Source organism: Cynocephalus volans, chromosome 12 (assembly GCF_027409185.1).
Source record: "Cynocephalus volans isolate mCynVol1 chromosome 12, mCynVol1.pri, whole genome shotgun sequence".
NCBI lineage: Eukaryota > Metazoa > Chordata > Mammalia > Dermoptera > Cynocephalidae > Cynocephalus > Cynocephalus volans.
This window is the reverse complement of record NC_084471.1, coordinates 16,469,561-16,492,471: the sequence shown is the minus strand read 5'-3', so window position 1 is coordinate 16,492,471 and position 22,911 is coordinate 16,469,561. Positions and strand designations below refer to the sequence as shown.

The 22,911-nt window shown below is 41.7% G+C and overlaps 1 protein-coding gene across 1 annotated transcript in view; it reads right to left on the bottom strand.

Moving 5' to 3' along the window:
* SYN3 (synapsin III) overlaps nt 1-22,911 on the bottom strand; it is a 451,793-nt gene that overhangs the window by 356,307 nt on the left and 72,575 nt on the right. The window contains exon 4 of the mRNA XM_063074911.1: nt 6,258-6,349. Coding sequence (XP_062930981.1) covers nt 6,258-6,349 — 92 coding nt within the window. The remainder of the gene's footprint in view (nt 1-6,257; nt 6,350-22,911) is intronic.

The window sequence follows — 22,911 nt, the reverse complement described above, 5'->3', positions numbered from 1 at the left end:
AGCTCAGTCAAGTTGACATATACAGTTAACCAGCACATCATTTTCCCTGCAGGTTCTCCTCATGAGCAAGACTTCAGGAGATCCAGGCCTTGCTCATAGTGCGTACCTGGAAATGTGTATGGGCATTTTCAATGCAACATCTAAGGATCTTTGAAAAAATATACTGCAAGTCAAGAGCACTGTTCAAGGTTTCTACTTGGGAGACCACAGCCAGGGCTTGTTACGGCCCTATATGCCTGAAGAAGAGTCTACTGATTCCCTACCTGCAGGACACTGTGAGTTGGGCTGGGGGGCTACCTGGTATGTGTGTACATTCTCATAGGTCTGACACTGTATAACAAGTTTGCCAAAACGAGCTCCCTAAGACTGTAAGCACCAGCCCAGGTATAGGACAGAACAAATCTTAAAAGCCCTATGCACCCCTTAAACCCAGGGCTTTAGCTACATTGACACTGTCTTCACAGCCCTGGCTACTCAAAGCATGGTCTTCCATAAGCAGCATCAGCATCATCTGGGAACTGGCCCATATCCTCGCTGCCCAAATCAAGTTTGCAAGACTGGCAGCATTGGCATCACTTGGGAGCTCACAGGAAATTCAGAATCTCAGGCCCTACCTGAAGACCTAACGGAGGAGAATCTGCATTTTAATAAGATCGCCAAGAGATTTGTACGCACATTAAAAGTTGAGAGCACTGCTGTATTTGTTTTCTAGGGCAGTTGTGACACAATACCACAAATTCGGTGGCTTAAAACAATAGACATTTACTCTCTCACAGTTCTGGAGGCTAGAAGTCCAAAATCAGGGTGTCAGCAGAGTTGGTTCCTTCTGTGGACTCCGAGAGAGTGGGTGTTCCAGGCCTGTGTCCTAGCTTCCAGGGATTGCTGCAATCCTTGGCGTTCCTTGGCTTGCAGATAATGCATCTGCACTTCAGTCTCTGCCTCCATCATCACATGGCATTTCCCTGTGTCTGTGTGTCCAAATCTGTCTTCTTGTAAGGACACCACTTGTATTGGATTAAGGACCTACCCTGCTCCTGTTATGACATCATCTTAACTAATTACATCTGCAATGACTCTATTTCCAAATAAGGTCACATCCTGAGGTACTAGGGGTTAGGACTTTAACACATCTTTTTAGGGGGACACAATTCACATAACAACTGCCTTCAAAGTCTGTCATCCCTAAATGCTGGGAGACTAGCTGACTGAAACTGGAACATTTCTGTAAATTTATTTTTGTAAACAATTTTGTAAATTGAAGAAGATGGCAGGTCAAGAGTAAGACTTGAGGATGTCTATTTTTGCAAAGTTACTCTTGTGTTCAGTCTGCACACCCAGTAATATCTTTAGCTTTCCAACTGACCCAGCCACAGTGCAGGGGCAACCATGAGAACAATCTGGGGTGTTTGCCACCTTGGCTGCTCATTAGAATCACCTGGGGAGGTTAAAAAATACTGATACCTAAGTACACCCTCAGATATTCCAGTGTAATTGGTCTGGGGTATTGCCTGGGCATCAGGATTTTAAAATAATTCTCAGATTCTTTGGCTAATCTGCAGCCAAATTTGAGTACTAATGGGATAGATGTTTTGTTTCTACATGACACAAAAGAAGGAGATGTAGTCCCAGATAAGGAAGTGAGACATAAGCACAAATAATACCAAATATGAGCATACAGAGATTCCTAACAATAGCATTTTAGGTTTTTTACAGTTCTTATGTGCAAAAGGAGGTTACTATGAGAAGTACATGAATGTTTCTATCTGGCATCATTCTCAAAAATCTCCCACGATGGTGGACTTGTTTATTTCTCCTTGTAGTTTTGTCAATTGTTGAAGTATTTTTGAGGTATTTTTATTTGGTGCTTATAAATTTAAAGTTATTTCTTCTCAGTAAATGAATCCTTTATCATAATAAATTACTTCCTTTTCCCTACTAGGAAAAAGGGAAATGTTTTTTCACCTGGAAGTCTATTTTTCTGCCAATACTAATGCAGTTGCATCAGCTAGCTTTTTTTTTGCTCTGAAGTTATGTGGTATATTTTTTCCCATTCTTTAACTTTCAAATACTTTCTGTGTTCTTATATATAAATGAATCTCTTGAATGGAATATAGTTTGGATTCTAAAAAATGTACCCTGACAACCTTACTCTTTAATTAGAGCATTTAGTCCATTTACATTTAATGTAATTACTAATATATATTGGTGATAACAAATATTTAACAATTCCCAGTGTACTTTGTGGAGGTTGCAGTTCTCACTAGTGACCATGAGAGGGCGATTCCATGGGATACACAGGGATTTGCAGCCTTGAAGGGACATGGGGAACCAGGCATTTGCTCTTTGGAGTTCTACCACCACCTCTGAGGACTGTGTCTTCCCTTCAGTATCTGGGCATTCTCTGGCCAGGGGAGGAGCAAGGATATGGGTTAGAAGACACTAGAGCAGTCCCATGGCTGTGCCTATCAGTGGGGGGAGGGTGGCTGAAGGCACTCAGTGGGCTCAGGGCGTTGACTATTTACCAACTTGTACAGAAAAATTTCAGTGTTTTCACAACCAGTACTGCTGTACAAGCAACTCAGAATGACATCAGCCCTGCTGGTACATTTGGGTTTAAATCAACCATGTTATTTTGTGTCATTTATAACACCTCTTCTTTGTTGGTTTTTCCTCTCCTTTCTTGCCTTTCTTTATTATTATTTTTTTTCTCTCTTGTAGTTTTAAAGTACTTAAAGTCTGTTTCTATTATTTTAGTAATTACCCTAGGAATTACCTCATGCATCTTTAACTTTTCAAAGCCTGATCAATACATTTACTTTCTTCCCTGACAATACAAGAGCCTAAGAATACCTTATTTCCATTTACCCCCAGCCACTTAGTGTGGTGCACTTTAATCCTTCATATGTTTTTAAGCCCATAAGATATTATTATTATTGTCTTTTAAGACAATGTTTATTAACATTTACCACCTTCTTTGTTCTTCACATCTTCTCACAGCTCTATGTTAACATGGGATCATTTTCTTTTTGCCTGAAGTTACGTACTTTACAATTTCCCTTTAGTGAGGGTCTTCTTTTTGCATGTAAATGTTTTTATTTTGCCATTATTCATAAAAGATGTTTCCCTGAGGATAGGATTATAAGTTGGCAATTAATTTATTTCAGCACATGAAGATATGCTTCCACCATCGCTCTCAGCAAGCGGTCAGACTATTATTCCAATAAAAGTAATCTGCCTTTTTTTTCTCTGACTGCTTTTAAGATGCTTTTTCTTTATTTTTCTGAAATTAAACGATTGTGTCTTGGTGTAGACTTCTTTTTACTTATCCTGCTTTAAATTTGTTGAGCTTCCGTTTTTTGGTGCTTTGGTATCTTTCTGAAAGAATTATTTCTTTAAATACCACCTTTGCTCCATTCTCTTTAGCCTCTATTTTTGAGACTCTGATTAAGTGAATATTAGACCTTGTCCTGGGATCTAAACATCTCTTCAACATTTCCAATCTTTTTCTCTCTGTGCTTCATTAAGGATAATTTCTTCAGCTCTATTTTTAATTTTATTAACACTTTTTAAGCTGTGTCTAATGTGTTAAACACAACACAGACAATAATTTTTGTTACTGTAGTTTTCATTTCTAGCAGATCTATTTGTTTTTTAAAAAACTGGTTATGTCACTTTTTGTAGTTTCCTGTTCCCTGCAGATATCTTAAAAACTTATTTTTGTTCAACCGACACATAGTTTTTTTTTCTTTTAATAAGCTATGTCTTATAATTCCAATATCTGATATCTTTGAGGATCTGTTTCTATTTTCTATTGTTTCTGTTTCGACTAATTCATAGAATCTATGCCTGGTTATATCTGGGTAGGTGCTAGCTATTATACAAAAAATTATTTAAAGAGTTATTTGGGTTTTTTTGTTTTTTGGATTTCAAACATTTTATTCTCTTTCTGCACATGGTTCATAGCATTGTATTACAAGAATCAAAGCGTATAACAAAAACAACAACAAAAACACAAACTTTTTTGAAGACCATTTCTATTCCTTATTTGAAACATAACCAAGTCAACGCAACTATACAATTTCCACATTAAATATGTTAGTAAAATAATTCCTCCAAGTAGTGTTGCATATGAGCTACAACTTTACCCCAACTATTTTAATCATTATGATTTCAGATTTTCCAGGAAGCAACAGCACTAGATTAGGCTGTTACTACCTAGGCAAGAAAAAAACGTGTCACCAGCAAATAATGTGAATTGGGGTCGTAGGTGTAATTTTTAAAAACTCTTCAAACAAACCATATTTGTTAGAGGAGGTAAGTAGAAAAACGAACGTTTGGGTTGTGCTATCCCTACCAGGAACTATATCCCATATGCAGAGTTCAAACATTCTTGGTAAAATGACATGGAAGGATCTATATATACTGTAAATTTAGCAAAACACTTTTACGTAAGGAAGGCTAGCTAAATATCATAGGAGGTTTACATTACTGATAAAAACAATTGCTATGTCAATTCTTTAAGGCTGGTTTCTTGCCTTAAACACCAGCCTTTAGTCTCACATGCAATCCACCTAGATAAGTGTTCAGGAACTCACAGAATAAGAAACATGAACCACAATTTTGTACTCTTCATTTCTATTTTTCAACTTAATGTTTTATAGTACCTCAGATTTTCAATCCAGAGTTTATATATGTAGGAAAGGAAATTTTATAGTAAGAGTGGGATTAGAGAAGATTTGCTTGTTTTTTGAAGCTGTGTGAAGGTTAAAGAGTTATTTGAAGCCTAGGATGAAAGTACTTTCCTCTACATAGAATTCGCTTTTACTTCTGGATCACCATAAACCAAGTTCCATGCTAGAGGTTCTCTGGAAGGCCTAGGTTATTCAATCCGCAATTATGTGTAAAGGCTCGTTTGCTCATAGTTCATGTTCCTCTTGAAGCTATAGTCCCTTGAGGTCTCAGCTTATTGTGTGGAGGGTCTACCATCATACTCCCTACTTTGAGTGACCTTGGGTGTTGATTTCTGTCTCCCTTGTCCCCACTAGGCTACCCAAGCCAATGTCAAATTCAGCTAACCTTGCAAATATTCTCAGGACATAGGTGGATTTTATCTTCATTTATCTTTCTGGGTTTCCATTTTCCCATCATTCTCTTCCTTGTAATTCCTTACTGTCATACCAACTCTTTGAAGGCTTTTAAATATTATAATTATTTAAAACCCGCTTTTAAGTTGTTTTCAATAGAAAAGTTGGTCCAAATGACCTAGCTTACCATTACTGGAAATAGGAAGCCATGTAATGTCTTTCCTGGCACACAGTAGGCACTCAATAAATGACAGCTAAATTCATGGAATTATCATAATTTCCCAAACATGCTCCATTTTTCTTGCCTGTTTTCATCTGCAGAAGCTGTTTCCTACTCTTAGAATGTATTTCTTTTTCCCCGTCCCCAGCCTGAGAACACCCACATTTTACCATTTGACGAGGCTCACCACAAATGCCACCTGTTTCTCAAAGTTTTTCCTGTTTTTTGCCCCAAATCTAAATCCTATCTCTTCCCTATCTAAACCCTCACGACCTAGTATGTATCATTCTCTGGGCACTTAGCTAGAAAGAAATGTAGTTATACACATATTTATCTCTCCTGTGGATTTATATGTTCTTATCATTTCTGGCTTCTAAAGAATTCCCTCACTGGCTCTCCAGCTCAGCGTACAATATAAACAGATTTTTAAAAAATATTATATCTAGTACTTTTAGGTTTGATGTACTTGGATGGGATTCTTTGAACATTTGGTCTGACCTATTGCTGGAAGTGGGACTTAGTTCATTCTAATAAGCTCGTACACTTGCACAGCACTTGAGAGGTAATAGGGTGCTTTTGCATACGTGAGTTTATGTAAACGTCAGCAGCCTGTGACTTCAGTGTGGCTATTATCATGCTGCAGATGAGAAGCAGAGGGAAAGAGAGACTAAATAATATGCCAGAATAGAGCCACAAAGTTAGAAATGGAACCCAAGTCTTTTCTCCCTAAGCCCAGGGCTCATTCCAGAACACCACAGCTGCTTCCCCATATTACTTGTGCCACCAGTCATTTTTATAACAACAACATCTGGAACTCTTTGGAAGCAGACATTCTGCACATGAAAGTACATGTGGTGAGGAACTGGGTTGTAGGCAGTAGATACAGAGGTGGGCTATGTGAGGTTTCCAACACACACCTCTCAGGAGGCTTTCCGTATTTCAGTCCTGCTTACCTTACAACTTTGGTCCCATTTCTCACAACTTGCATGTCCACCATACAGCCCCCGGTAACGTAGGCAGCGAGGTTCAACTCTGAGAATTCAGCCTGAAAGATAAAGCAAAACAAAAAAAGATTCATCAAATACCAACGGTACTAGTAACGGCTAATGTCTATTGGGTACTTACATGTGCCAAACAAACATTTAATCCTCGCCTCACACTTGGGAAGCTGGCAATATTATTTTTATTTCCCTTTCTGAAAGATAAGGAAGCTGAGGTGCAGAGAGGCATGCGGACGTGCCCAGGATTACACAATTCATAAAAGGCAAATCTGTCTCTCACTCAAGGGCACATTTTAACCACTACTGATGTCTGCCTCTTTGAAGCTGGGACAAGCAGCTCCAGCTCCATCACTGTACGATGCCAAATGCTGCTATTCAGTGTAATGTTTTCTCTGGATTTCTTCAGCTTCAAGCTACGTGGTATGTCACCATGATTATATGATCGCATTTGTCCCCACTTACCCACAGTTTTGCTTTCTTCACTCGACCTGGTCCAAAGACATAAAGTGGAAAATTCCAGAAATAAACAATTCATAAGTTTTAAATTAAAAACATAGTATATATAGGGTTTGGTACTGTCTGCCATTTCAGGCATCCATCGGGGATCTTGGAATGTATCCTCAGTGGGTAAGGGAGAACTATTGTATTTATCTCTGGTGATGAAACTCTCTTCAAGTTACCTGCACATACCCTTCTTTGGTAATGACCCCTCCCCTCACTCCATCCACATGGTGACAGTGGAAGCACCATGTTTGTGCCTAAACATACTGCCTGTTTGGTCACAGTTGATAGGGTCAGCATCTGACCCAAGGTGGAGGAATAAGATATCCATCCCTGAAAATTGAAAACTGTTTCGTGATTCCTGCAGTTTCTTTCTAGGTGGTTGTATTTTTAATGCAAAAACCTGGGTGCTATCTGGGACCGTGTTTCTGCCATCTGCATTGAGGAAGCACAGAAAACCAAGGTGGGGGGGGGGAGAGAGGGAGAAAGAGAAGGGGGGAGAGAGAGACAGAGAGAGAGAGAGAGAGAGAGAGAAATGTCACAGTTACCAAGAAAGGGGAGGAGCAAGTGTTAGGGAGTCTTCATGATGTTTATGTGCCAGCTATGGTCCTGCCTTAGGAATCTGTGAGTTCATCTTTTTGTGTACTTATTTGTTTACACAAGCTTTAGTGCGTTTCTGTTGCTTACAACCGGAGTCCTTTGAAATACATCCCTCCTACCAGATCATATGCTCCCTGGACGTAGAGATTTGTTGTTACAATCATCTATTAGTTTCCTTGGGTTGCTGTAAAAAAGTACCACCACTGGGTGGCCTAATCAGCAGAACTTTATGCTGTACATTTCTGACCAAAGTCCTAGCCATCTCCCTAGATGTCATTAAAGCAAACCTAGAGCACTTATGTCTATTGCTCTAATTAATAACCTCATTATGCCGTGTCAAAGTGAAAAGAAAAAGATCACTGTTAATGAGTCCAGGTTAGTAAACAGTGGTAATGACCTAGTTATTAAGTCCAATGTCTTAGAAACTCAGTCCCATCTTGCTCAAGATAATGAGCAAGATCACAAAGAAAAATTAAGAAAAGTTGTTGCTTGTGTGTGCAGAGAAAAAGAAGTTAGAAGAAAGTTGCAAAATAGGATAGCTGGTTACCAAATATATGAAGAAAGGGAGTGAATCAGAATCTTGGAAGGTGGGGCCGGCCCGTAGCTCACTCGGGAGAGTGCAGTGCTAATAACACCAAGGCCACAGGTTCGGATCCTATATAGGGATGGCCAGTTGGCTCACTGGCTGAGTGTCGTGCTGACAACACCAAGCCAAGGGTTGAGATCCCCTTACTGGTCATCTTTAAAAAAAAAAAAAAAAAAAAAAGAAACTTGGAAGGTGGAATCTCCAACTCAAAAGTGGCAAAGACCCAAGGGCTATCTTGCTGCCCAAGTTGAAAGAGAGATACCTGGACAGAAGATACACTCAGACTTGGATCTATGGGTTAGAGGCTCATCTTATTCAGATCTGCATGTCTAGAATTATTTCCCAGTCATGGTTTATGAGTAATTACAGGAGGTAAATGCCTGGCAGCAAGGTGTGAAGCCTCTGTTAGATCACGCATAAAGCATTGAGGTAGGAAAGAAAAAGGGCATTCTTCTGTGTTTAACTACCTAAAAACTAACAACCATGGAAATGAACACAGAGGTATCCAAACCACTTCTCCCTCAAGATAGCTTGATGGCCCTCCTGGTAGAATCTTAAAGAACAACCACTTTGGAAGACTCTCAGAGCTTCCATAGAAACTGTAGTGGATTAAATTGTATCCCCCAAAAAGATATGTCCAAGTCCCAGCCCTTGATATCCATGAATGTGACATTTTTGGAAATAGGTCTTTGCAGGTGTAATCAAGTTAAGGATCTCGATAAGATAATTCTGGATTAAGGTAGGTCCTAAATCTAATGACAAGTCCTTAGAAAAGAAAAAAAGGAAACAGACAGAAAGACAGGGAAGAAAGCATGTGAAGATGGAGGCAGAGACTGGAGTGATGCTGCCTCAGCCTAGAAACTCCAGGAATCACTAGAAGCTGGAAGGGTCAAGGAAGCATTCTTTCCTAGAGTCTTTAGAGGGGGTGCAGCCCTGCTGAAGTCTTGATTTAGGATTTCTGGCCTCCAGAACTGAGAAAGTAAATTTACGTTGTTTTAAGCCACTAGGTTGGGGTAATCTGATACTGCAGCCCTAGGAAACTAATGTAATAACTTTGGGAAATGAATGCAATTTCAGTATTGCATGCAGTCCTTAGGACTCAAAGGTCAACATGGTCAGGAAAGGCTCCTTCATCCACTCCACCAAACACATGCACAAATGCGTGTAAACACACACCCACACTCTCTCTTGCTCTCTCTCACACACAAACATGCAAACGCACATAAACACACACACGAAGTAATAAATTAGCTATTCATCTATATTGTAAAAACTTATCAGAAATGCTTAAATTTTCTGCATGAGTTAACCTTTTGAGCACTAAATCATTTTGGCCTCGGGCTGGCCGGTTAGCTCAGTTAGGTAGAGCTCCAAGCTCAGTTAACTGAGCCGCTTAGCTCAGTTAGTTACAACACCAAGGTCAAGTGTTCAGATCCCCATACTCATCAGTCAAAAAAAAAAAAAATTATTTTGGCCTCAATTGTTTTTGCTGTGATATCTTTTTTACTACTACACTTTAGGCATTGTGGTATGGATACATGAATATTCAGGGAGAACACATGCAAATGTAAGCTGTTTATTAGACAGGTTGAGTATCCCTTATCCGAGATGCTTGGGACCAGAAGTGTTCTGGATTTTGGATTTTTTCAGATTTTGTAATATTTACAGAATACATATCCAGTTAAGCATCCCTAATCTGAAAACCCCAAATCCGAAATGCTCCAAAGAGCATTTCCTTTGATTTTCATGTTGGCACTCAAAAAGTTTTGAATTTTGGAGCATTTTGGATTTCGTATTTTTGGATTAGGAATACTCAACTTGTACTAGCTGATGAGTTTGGTCAAGTTACTAACTGCTTTGAATCTCAGTTTTTGACATCTTAAAATAGAGATAATAAAATCAATAATATCTATCCTTTAAAAGTTTTTGTGAAGATTCGAGATAATGTATATGAAACATCTAGCACTGGGCTGAGACCTAGAAGGAGGGCCTCTGTAAATATTTTCCATTATTATTTTCAGATATTTCATTGTCTTAGTAAGGGTAAATTGAAAGCATCAAACATGGTGTGACCAGAAAAAGAGCAATCCCTTCAAGCATTTATAATAAATTTTTAAAATAATAAATTTTTAAAATAATATTGAGGTATAAAATATAGAGTAAGGGCTTCTGCTTATGGCCACAATGAAGTACCAGAGACTATATTTACCCTTCCATCTTAAGCAATGAGAAAATCAGACAAAATATATCAAGTGTCAGTTCTCAGACATTAGACTACAGGCATTTCAGGACTATGATTCCTGCAAGAAGGAAGCAAATGAAATTATCCCTGTGATTACCCCGGCTTACCGCCTGGAGGCAGTTTCCAGGCAGCAGAGCAGCATAAGAGAACACAAGCAGAACTCATCGGTCTCACCAAGTTGAGGATACAGAGATTGAAATTCAAGGGAGTCATGGTAGCTAGAATTTGCAGGACAGAGTATAGGAAAAGACGAAGCTGCACAGGAAAAGAACTCCAGGGAGATCTGCAAGTCTTTGATTGAGTACTGATCCGAGCACGCATGAAAGGAAACTACTCAGGGCCAAGGAAAGAGCGCTCAGAAAACAGTAGGTTCAACAATCTCCAAAACCCACAGAAGGCTGAGAATAGTTCATGTTCTCACCAACTAGAGTATAAAGACCTTGTAATATGAGTAGGGTACTTAAAATTTAGTAGTGGGACTAAATTATCCCTGAACTAACGCATGCTCTGGATCTAAAATGATCAACTTGTCCTTGTTTTTTGTGGGCTTTACCAGCTTTAAAACTAAAAGTCCCACTTCTCAGAAACCCCTCAGTCCCAGTTTTAAATTGAAGGTACCATGTCTTGGGAACCTCCTTAGTCCCAAGCACATGGAAATGATTGCTCACTCTATCTAGATCTGTCCCAAGAAAAGATTAGATGCAAGCCTTGAATGAATCAAGCTTATTTCAAGTAACGTAAATGCATCCCAGTACAAAGTACACCACTATTTAAAGGAACAGGGCAAAACCCAGCACCTAACACTAAAATTCACAATGCAAAAGTAATGACATTAAATCATAAATGACCAGGAAGCAAAGAAGCAAGAAAATATGACCCATACTAAGGAGAAGTCAATCAACAGAACAGATCTGAAAATGAGAGAGAGGATGGGAAGAGCAGAAACAGAAGTTAAACAACTACTATATGCATGCACCGTATTCTCAAGAATATACAGGGAAATATTAACACGGTGAGGAGAGAAGTGAGAAATGCTTAAAAATAGAACTTCTAGAGATAAAAATTATATCTGAAATAGAAAACACACTGATGCAGCAGATTAGATACTGCAGAGGAAATGCTAGTGAACTTGTACAGAAAGCAATAAAAACTACCCAAAATGGAGCACAGAGACAAAAATACTAAAAAAAAAAAAAAAAAAAAAGAAAAGAAAAGAAAGAAAGAAACCCATAAAACCCAGAACCTCAGTGAGCTATGGGATCACGTCAAACAGTCTAATATAAAGGTACTTCATTTTATTCAGTATGCTCCGTGTTTCAGCATAAGGAAGCTTTGCCTGATAGCACAGGAAAAGGAACACTATGTTAATTTCATGGTTATTTCAGGTCTGTTTTAATCTGACCTACTGGGTTTTCAGAAATGAACACAGACAAGCGATATTATCAGTTAGTAATGTCATCTTAAAATGTTTAATTTTAATAATTTTTCTTTCAGAGAATCTAATGGAGTGTTAAGACAATGATGTATTTCTGGTACTTAAGGGGGGGGCATGTTTTGTCTTGACAATTCTACCCTGAATGGCTCCCTATCCACAGAGACACTAGTATTACCTGAAGATGTGAATGTTCCCGTGGTAGCCACACCTTCAAGCACAGCGTTGTAGATAAGTAAATATCTTGATTCCATATTAAATCCAGGTTTAACCGATGTATATTAGTTTATCTTTGTTGTATTAAAATGTTTTAAAACCCTAAAAATAAAACACTTGCAAGTTGATAAAAATATCTGTGAAAGATAAGTAACTGTTTAAAGCAAAACTGTTTAGAACAGTGTATTAGGAAAATTTATAACACACGTAGAAGTAAAATGTATAAAAACAAGGACACAAAGAATGGGAATGGGAAGTGGAAATATGAGGGTCCTTCAAAGAGTTCATGGAAAGATTCATTTTATCTTTTAATTCTACTTTTCCATGAACTTTTGAAGCACCCTCGTTTACTGTTGAAAGGTTCTTACACTATATGTAAAGTGAAATAATATTATTTGAAGGTAGATGCTGATAAATTAAAAATATGTATTGTTAAGCCCTAGAACAATGCCTTAAAAAAGAGAGATGTAGGTAAAATAAATACACTATTAATGACAGGTAGGTTTTAATTCTTTGGTCTACAGATGGGCAATACACAGGCATATACAGGGCTTTTGGTATTTTGCTACTCTTAACACCAGTGTGAGAGGTTTTCAGCATTGATCTCAATGTTACCCGAAAGTACTAGGCTCTCTGAGTTTTCTTGTTAGTTTATGTATTATTGAACACGTACATGGAAGAATGAAGGAATAGTAGAAATGGGATTGGCCTTGAAGTCTGGGGACACGGGATCTAAGTCTTGGATTTGACACTGACTCTGTGTATGGCCTCAGGCAAACCGTTCACTCTCTCTCCACTTTAATTCTCTTCATCTTTACAATAAAACAGTTGTAATCAATTGAGTCATTTATCTCCATGGTCCCTTTCATTTTTATATATCCCTCTTTCTCTGCCAGTGTCCCACCATTATCACCAATGAAAAACATTTATCACAGCATACCTTATGAGAAAAGAATGCCAGCCAGAATATTTTTTTTTTATAAGAAAGCTGGTCACTGCTTTATACCCAGCTTCTGGCACAAAGTAGGTATTAAAAGAATACTTGTTGAGTAAAGTATTACTTCTGTACTTTACAGAGAAATGGAGACCTACACATGTTAAGTAACTTGCCTTCTGAAAGTCTGGACTGCCAACTTCACTAGAGCATCACAGGGGAGGAGGATGCTTCCAGGTACGGGAAAGGCCCAGTCTAAGTTTTGTTCAAAGCACAGGTGAGAAGACAGGGCTTTGAGGTCAATGGAATGTGAGATGCCATTTGTAGCTGGGACAGGGAATATAAATCAGGAATATACAGAAGACAGAGCTGGAAATGTGGGTTGGAGACCAGTTCACGACGATTTTAAACTCTCTGTGAAAGCACATGAACACCGTTCTACAGTGTACTGGTCTTCTACTGCTGCTGTAACAAATCACCTCACATTTAATGCCTTCAAACAACACAAATCTGTCATCTCCCTGCTCTGTAGGTCAGAGGTCCAGGTTAGCTCAGCCGGTCTCTCTGTTCTGTGTTTTATGAGGCCAATATCCACGTGTCTGCCAGCGGGGCTCGTACTGGAAGGCTCTGGGAAGAATCTGCTTCTAGGTTCATTCCAGTTGTTAGCAGAATTCAGTTCTTTACAATTGTAGGACTGCAGTTCCTGCTTCCTTGGCAGATGTCAGCCAGTGCCCATTTTCTTTGTTACATTGCACTCTCCATCTTCAAACTAGTAACAGCACATCGAGTCCTTCTCACTTTTCAAATTTTTCTGACTTCCTGTTCTGCCACATCTCCATCCAGCTGGAGGAAGTTCTGTGTTTTGAAGGGCTTGTGTTTTTAGAGTGGGCCCACTTAGATACTCCAGGATACTCTCCCTATCTTAAGGTCCATAACTGTCACCACATCTGCAAAGTCCCTTTTGGGTAACATTTTCACAGGTTCCAGGGATTAGTGCATAGACATCTTTGGGGGGACTACTGGGAAACACTAAAGGCTGCTGAGGAGGAGAGTGATTTGATATTCAACAACAAATATTTATGCAGCACTTTTAAGTTCCAGAGTCTTTTAGAGGGGCTAGGTATGATCGGAATCATACCCACCAAGAAAATCTCTTGTACAATCCCCTAGATCAGGAGGTATAAGCACCTGTTTATAATTAAACTTGTGTCCAGTTCCAAGAACGCACACACACACGTGCACACGCACACACACACACACACACACAGACATGGGAACAGAGATGGAATGCATTCAATTTCCTGTAGGGTCTTTGGCTGCATTCTCACGGGCACTGGCACCTGGCAACTATGTAATGCCAAGCAGATGATATTACTGAAAGCATGGGGTATTCATGTCTAGTTACTAATAATTGCATTTGTGATGATAATAATGTTGATGACAGCATGGAAGATGGTGATTGCAATCATCATTAGGATAATAAGTTGAAGGATGCTATTAGGTCCACAGATCAATGGGAAGGAAAATAATGAAACTGGGACTTGGAATTGGATGACTGCCTGGAATGTACACAAGAAACCAAGATGTGTGGGGATGTAAAGGTGGAGGCTACCAGCCTTGACCGTGAAGCCTGACTGAAGGAGGATTTTGACACAAAGAGATGTTGTCCAGGATTTCTGAGAAAGGCAAGATGCTGGCAGACAGATTGGTCTGGAATCCAAGGGTAACTGATAAAATACTGGAAATTCCTGTCAGTTAGTAAAGACACATCTGGTCCAGATTGCACCCTTAAAGTCTTAGAATGTGCCCCTCTCCATGGCCTTACGCACTCGTATGTTCTGCAGGAGGAAAAACAGAGAGAGAGAGACAGAGGGACAGAAACAGACCGACACTAAGTTCATAGGAGAAGGTTGGCAGCCTCCAGGACCTTTCCTAATGCTACAACAACTTCTGACCCTCTGCCCTATTTGACAAACTTTCTCATAACAGCATCTCATAAAGAGAAATTGTTAATCTACTGATCTGGACATCACAGCACTAGTGGGCAGGGTCATTGTGAGTGTGATTCTGGCGTCCACATTCTGCCTCTCTGTAGCCGAGTGTCTGTTGATCTGGGTGGTCAGCATGTCAACATCCTCTCTCCTGCCTTGCAGCTCCTCAAGGATACTAACTCCAGCATCCGTCTTTCTCTCTGCAACTCTCTCTTGTAACCCATGAGTTGGCAGCTGTAAACTCTGATTCCCAGGAGTTTCTGAGTCCCGGGAGGCCCCGATGTCCTGCTCTCTCTTTTCAAAATTGTGCTTGCTGTGCCATGTAACTAGTAATAACAGCCACATATCTAGTTAATAACATCCACAAATGAGATTTGGCTTAAAGGGAGGGTAAGAGGCTGCATTGCTCAGGTCTAAAGTCTCAACTGAGGGATTCAGCGCAACTGCAGCAGAGAACCTTGAGAGGAAGGAGTGAGCCTAGGTCAGCTAACACTGAACTAGATTTTGATTCATTTGCTATTCCTCCTGTGTTTTTAGCTGCCTTAGGAACCTGGAATGGGAGGAGTAGGGGGGGTGGTGGTGGTGATTGTCAAGACAGGATTAGGGCATTCCAGAGCCCTCTAGCAAGTTATCATCAAAATTCCACCCTAATCTCTAACAGATTGATATGCTTATTCTTGGGAATGAAACTGTCATTAATAAATTTCTTTAAAAAAAAGAATCAGCATTCTGCATGTACTGTGCTTCTGCACTTCCTAAGTTCTCTCACAGCTAAAGACACTCAAAAAGGATAAACAATAACAGCAATAATAAAAAAAAATGCTAAATATAGAAAACCCAAGCCTTACATGGCTTATAAAGTCCCACATGCTTTAGTCTCTGTTGGCCACCTTGACACTGCTTCCCACCATCCTTGTCCCCCCAGTTCGACTCACTCAGCCATCGCCACACTGGCCTTTTTTCCACTGTCAAACACATTGAGCAAGCTCCAGCCTCTGGTCCTCCACCGCCTGAGCACTCACCTGAGCCGCAGCAAGGCGGGCTGCCCCACGCCACTCACGCCCCTGCTCAGTGGCGCCCCTAGCGGCGCCCTCCCTGCACAGCACTCTGCTGTACCCCGCACCCCATTTCCTTGCTTAATCTTCCCCGATGGCACTCATCCCCATCAGACATAAATATCTCCGACCATCTCAAATATTTAATCGTCCATTTCTCTCGCTAGATTGGAAGCTGTGTAAGGTCTGTTTCATTTACTGCTCTATTCAGCACTTAGAACAGTGCAGGCATCCAGCAGCAGGTGCTCAGCAAACACCTCTGAATGAACAAATGCCTATTTCTGCACATGTCAGAGATGAGACTCAGGGAGGCAGAGCGAAACTGCCTTAATTTCCACTCTGGTCATTGTATCAGCTTGGACCCAAACCCAGGCCAACGTCATTCACACTACACCAAGTGGCTGCTGGTAACTCGAGGTGACTCACGTTCTAACATGCAGAGCAAGGGCCTCTTGGCTGGCTTCGGGCTTTGCTTGTGGTGTGCAGTTACTCTTGTTTTTCATCTTCCTGTGTCTTCTGCACATCAGTCTGCAGCATCTGTCAGTGAAGCCCACGGGCCCCTGCCCTTCCTTCCCCTCTCCGCCTCTTCCAACTGCCCCGCTGCTGGCAAACACTTGGCAGGAAGCCCAAGGCCTGCAGCCGGCAAGAACCGTTTCCTGCCCACTTCCCAGCACAGGCTGTATTTTTAGTTCCTTGGTCTGGGGGGATCAGTGACTTCCTTGGTTGGCATCTCTGGGCTGAGCTCTTTTCCACCAGTTTAGACTCACCTTGCAGACAAAAGAGGCTTTGAAAGTCTGCACACTCACTCAGCGTCCCATTCCAGACAAGGAAATCTCACTCAGGAGCAGCATCCGAGCCACTGGGTCAGGGTGTGCCACCCAGCCAAATGGCCTGTCTGCCAGGCTGAGCACCCAGTTGCTGTGCACAGATGCAAAGGCATCTCCCACCCACCAGAATATCATGATATTCCTGTGTGTGTGTGTGTGTGTGTGTGTGTGTGAATGTTGAGTGAGAGACTGTGCATGTGTGTGCGTGTGTGCATGTGACTATTGAGGGAGGATGTGTATGCAAGCAGGACAGGGAGAGATAAATATGTAAAAACATGTCAAAAGAAATACAAAAACACAGGAAAAATAAAATAATCAAACCTACATTCCTAAATGTTAAAGTAATGGAATATTCAAGATTAGGTGGAGTTCACCACATTTTACAAAAAATATCAACAGCAGTGATTTGCAGTTTACAAAGTGTTTGGAATAACATAGTGGTTTTCAGAATCAGACCACATGAGTTTGAATCTGAGCTCGACCCCTTACTTGCTGTACAACTTTAGGCAAGATAGTCAGCCTTTCTATGCCTCAGGCTATCATCTGTAAAATGAGGCCAACAATGGTGCCTTCTTAGGGCACTTGTGAGCATTAAATAAATTAATCTATTTAAAAGCACTTAGAAAGGTGTCTAGGTAAAAATAAGCATGTAATGAATGTTGGCTCTCATGGTTATGCTATTTAATTCAATCATCACAATAACTTCTTTTTTTGTTAATCTTTTGTTTTCTTTTTCTTTTTTAATTAATTTATTGTTAATTGGCACATATTGATGGTACATATGTATGGGATACAGATTTATATTTTAATACAAGTATGTAATGTGTGATGATCAAATCAGAGTAATTAGCATACTCGTCATCGCAAAAATTCATCACGTCTTTGTGATGAGAGCATTTGAGCTCCTCTGGCCATTTGAGAACATACAATAAACTATTGTTAATTACAGATGCCTAGCACCACTGTGGACCCCTAGAACTTCTTTTTCCTACCTAACTGTATTTTTGTATCTGCTGACCAACCTCTCCCTACCTGCCTCCTTCCTTCCCAGCCTCTAGTAACCACAATTCTACTTTCTACTTCTATAAGCTCAACTTTGTCTTAGCTCCCACATGAGTGAGAACATGTGGTATTTATCTTTCTGTTCCTGGCTATTTCACTTAACATAATGTCTTCCATGCTCATCCATGTGCCATAAATGACAGGATTTCATTCTTTTTCATGGCTGAGTAGAATTTCAATGTGTATATACACCACATTTTCTATATCCATTCATCTGTCGATGGACACTTAGATTGATTCCATAACTTGGTTACTGTGAGTAGTGGTACAATAAACATGCGGGTACAGATATCTCTTTGGTATGCTAATTTCCATTCCTTTGGTTATATACCCAGCAGTGTGATTGATGAATCATATGATAGTTCTATATTTAGTTTTTTGAGGAACCTCCGTATGATTTTCCATAGTGGCCGTACTAGTTTACATTCCCACCAACCCTGTATAAGGGTTCCTTTTATTATCACAATAACTTCTTGATACAAAAGTAGGTATCAGCCTCTTTATTAGTTGATGAGAAAATTAAGAAGCAGACAGAGCACAAATGACTTGACCAAGACCACACAGCTACTGACACAGAGAGTTAGGACTTGATCTCAGCTCCGTCTGACTCTGTATTCATCATTAGTTCATTCACTTCACTAATTCTTGTTGAACAACTACTCTACCAGGGAGAGGGACTGTTGACATGGCAGTGACAGTAACAGACAAAAATCCCTGTCCTCATGGAGTTTATGTTCCAGTGAGGGAGAGAGAACATTAATAATAAATAATACGTCAGGAGAGAAAAAAGAAATCCAAGTAAGAGGACAGAGTGCCAGGAGGTGAGTGCTATGTCAAATAAGGGGGTCAGGAGAAGGTGACATTTGATGAGTGATATGAACAAAGCAAGGGAGCAAACCATACTAATATGGGAGAGGGCTTTGCAGGCAAAGAGACGAGCATATACAAAGGTCCTGAGGCTGGAGGACAGCTGCAGACCATAAGGAACAGCAAGGAAGCCAGTGTGGCTGGAACAGGGCTAGTGAAGGGGTGAGGGGAGGAGATAAGTTCAGACAGGGAACCACGGACCAAACTGCAGTAAGGATTTGGAATTTTATTCTGCATGAGATGGTAAAATGTTAGCACCATCACCATCCTCATCATCAAGATCATCTTCATCAATAACAGTGAAGATAATGATGAAGGTGATTATTGATCATCATTACCGTTGTCACACTTGGCAAAGTAAAAATTCAGGGAGTCACATTTGAGAAAAATCACCAGTACATGTGTAATTCTGATTTCTAAATGGCAAAATTTTGTTCCCCAAAGCCTAGACATACATTTATTAGGGGTTAAGGTGGGGTTCTGGTGGCCGGCAGCCAGAGGACCCTCGCATGCCCTATTCTGTCAGTCACCCTTTTCTGCTCAGGGTTCCCAAAGAGCTGTACCTACAAGAAACAACAGCACCTGAGAATCAAAGGAAAATATCCTTTGTCCTTTCCCTATATACCAGGAGAAACTTCAAGGGTGGTGAGAACTTTGGATAATGTCCTAAGACAGGAAGGATGGTCATCGATGGAGAGGAGCCTGAAAGGGGACCAGAATGGCAGGACCACCGAGGCACCACCTCTCCCCATCTCCAGAGCTTTTATAAGGTTGAGAGACCTAGGAGCAAACTTTGCTACCTGCAACAAATTTTTGCTGCCTGCACTGGAGAGGGCAAATGTTCAGAGATTTGAAGACCACAGCTCAGCCGCAAAGAAAAGAACAATGATTAATGTCCCCTTGACATCTGCTTCTCCTCATTGCCGAGCTGGGCTCCACATGTTTAAACCATTGTGCCGAATGTTCAGAATGTGTGTGAAAAGTCTTCCCACAGCTCTCCCGATGGACGGGTTCTGGATTCTTAGAGGCTGGATATGGAAGCGAAGCGTTGCGAGGCAGTCACGCTGCATAGTTAGCGTCACAGGCGGGTGAGAAACAGAGCGGAAAGTGAGGCCAGAGCGGAAAGTGAGGCTGGAGCGCTGGGAGGGGGGGGCTGTTTTGGGAGAGACGAGGCTACAGAGGTATCTGGAGCTGGACCGTGTGGATTCTAACCCTGCAGGCTATGGTGAGAGGAGGCACTGAAGGAGCTTAAGCAGGGCCGATATAATTACATTTCTGTAGTTTCTTCTTTTTTTTTTTTTTCCAAATTGAAAATTGAAAGTTGTAATGTGATGACAGGAAAATCTCATCCATTATGGTTCTGAGAAATCCAAATGGCTCTATTCTACTTTAACACATTTTTTTTTTTCATTTTAAAGGCCCCAAAAGAGGCATTCAGTCTTCCTTTTCTGTTCTTGTTGCTACCCATAGTGTGGACCACGCCTTCTTGTTCCAGAACTGCCATCTCCCTGTGTCTCCTCCACTTGCCATTTGATCCAATCTGTACATCTAGGGGACAGCCCTACACTCCCAGATGTAGATCTGCCACTTCCTACCACTGGGGCCTCCAGAAATGTGGCCAAGTTTGAGCCCCAAACACGGAGACTCTGCTGTTGCCATTGCTGCTCTGGCTGAGCACCAAGCACTTGGGAAAGGCAAGCAGGTGCAGCACTGAGGGTGATAAATGCTGTGAAGATCAATGAGGCAGGTAAAGTGGTAGAGTGATTGAGAGGCTTGTGTGTGTATGGGGGGTCTTTTCAGAGAGGGTGGCCAAGCATTTTTGAGAAGGTGACTGCTGTGGATTGGATGTCCCCCAAACTCACTGAAGAATGGTCTCCACTGTGACAGTGTTAAGAGGGTGGGAGATCCTATTGTGAAAGGTGGGGCCTTGAAGAGGTGATTAGATTGTGAGGACCATGCCTAATGAATGGATTAATCCATATGATGGTTTAATGGTGGTAATGGGTGTGGGTCTGTTGGCTTTCAAAAGGGGAGTGCAAGAGAAGCTCTCTCTCTTGCTCCTGCCACAATGTGACATCCTGTGTCACCACCAAAGCAGACCCTCACCAGATGTGTTCCCTGGACTTTGGACTTCTCAGTCTCCAAAACTGTAAGCAATCAATACTATTTCTTTATAAATTACCTGGTTCCAGGTATTTTGTTATAAGCAACAGAAACGGACTAACATCGTGACATTTGAGCAAAGAACCTGCATACAGTGAGGGCACAAGCCATGTGACCACTGGGGGAGGAGTGTTCCTGGCATAAGGAGCAGCAAGGGTAGAGGGCCTGAGGTGGGTGTGTGCACTTGATATTTTTGAGTTTTTTTCTCATCGTGGTAAAATACACTCAACATGGAACTTACCATTTTACTCCATTTCTAGTGTAGAATTTAGTGGCTCTAAGTACATTCGTGTTGTTTGCAACCATCACCACCATCCATCTCCAGAACTTCTGCATCATCCGCAATAGAAACCCTTAACCTTTGAACAGTAACTCCCCTCCCTTCCCCCCAGCCCTTGGCATCATCTATTCTACTTTGTGTCCCTATGGATGTGACCACTCTAGGTACCTCGTGTAGCTAGAATCACACAATACTTGCCCTCTTTTGTCTGGCTTATTTCACTTAGTATAATGTTTTCAAGGTCCATCTATGTGGTTGCATGTTTCATAATTACCTTTTTTCAAGGCTGAATAATATTCCATGATAGGGGCTTTCAGTCAAGATGGCAGAATAGATGGTCCCCAGCATCACTCTCTTCCACAAACCAACCAATTTACAACTATTAAAAAAGCAACAACAACCAACCTAGGGGTGCTAGAGCTGCTAGAGCTAGAGGACGAGAGACCTGTGGAATGCATGAAAGCAGGAGAAACCATGATGAGAGAAAGAAAACCTGCTCTGACAATTTCAAGCCCCAGGTGTATCCAGGCTGGAGCTGCTGAGCACACAGAGCAGGAGCCGGCAAAAGCTGCAGCTGTGCCCATTGCATGAAGTTGCTTTGAGGTGGAGGGGGAGAAAGGGCCTTGGTGGCCCCAGGCCAGCAAGACCACTAGTAGGGTTCCCATGGGCCCACATAGGAGCAAGGAGCCACAACAACTGAAAAAAAGGAGCCACTCAGAGGCTGGTGAGTCATTGCAAGGGACTGGTGCATGGCCCGTCCCATGGGAAGTGTTCGCAGCATGGGCAGTGGGGGAGATGGGCCCACCAGGAGAACACTGGGGCTCAGCAAGGACAGCTGATCTGCACCCCAATTAGTGAAGGACCACTCAGAGGAGACTGGTCAGGAATATAGAATTGCATGGGTGCAGTTCAATGAAAAGACTCAGGTTCAGATCAGAGTTTCTACACAACCCAGGTGCACTGGATCTCTCCAGACCCAGAAGTACCTATAAAGTTAACCATTAAAACCTGAGCTGCACAAAAATCCTTGCCTAGGGAATCAGCTGCAAAGCAGCAATTTAGCTCAAGCACAGAGCTCAAGTACAGGTCCCCACAGGAAGTTCCCCCATTTTAGAAGTAAGCAAAAGGCAACAAATTAGTTCCAGTGCAGAGTTTAAATGGTGGGAACAGCAAATAATCCAACATAGAAATGAAAGAAAAAACAAAGTACCTGCAACCAGAGACAAAGTTTCATATTAACTAGTAAAGGTCTCACTTCACCAAAGAACACCTATAATACCTAGAAGGACCAGAAGTCCCCTGGGCTACCAAGCCAGAAAGTGGGGAGGGCCAGGGGCCTCAGCAATGCCCCCTGACACCTGCAACTAATCCCAAGGGTGGGGGGCCTTTGGCCTTGGCCACACCCCCTTGATACATGCAGCCAGCCCAGTAGCAACCACCGAGCCGCTGCAAGAAGCACCTGGGCTCTCCTGAGCCAGAGCAGTGGGGGGCCTCAGGCCTCGGCCATGCCCTCCTGACACCCACTGCCAGCCAGCAGCTAACAATGAACCTCAGCAGGAAGTGCCCTGGGCTCTCCCAAGCCAGGGTGGTGGGGAGCTGAGGGCCTCAGCCATGCCCCCCAACACTTGCAGCCAGCCCAGTGATGACCTCCAAGCTGCAGCAAGAAGGGCCCTGAGTTCCCAAGCTGGGACAGTGTGGGGGTGAGGGCTTTTGCCACACCTATCTGACATCTGCACTCAGCCCGGCAATGACCAGGCCACCACTGGAAGCCCCTGGTGTCCCCTGTGGGAATGAGGGGGTGCCACAGGCCTCAATCCCACCCCTCCTCCTTTCTTCTTCCATCCCATTTC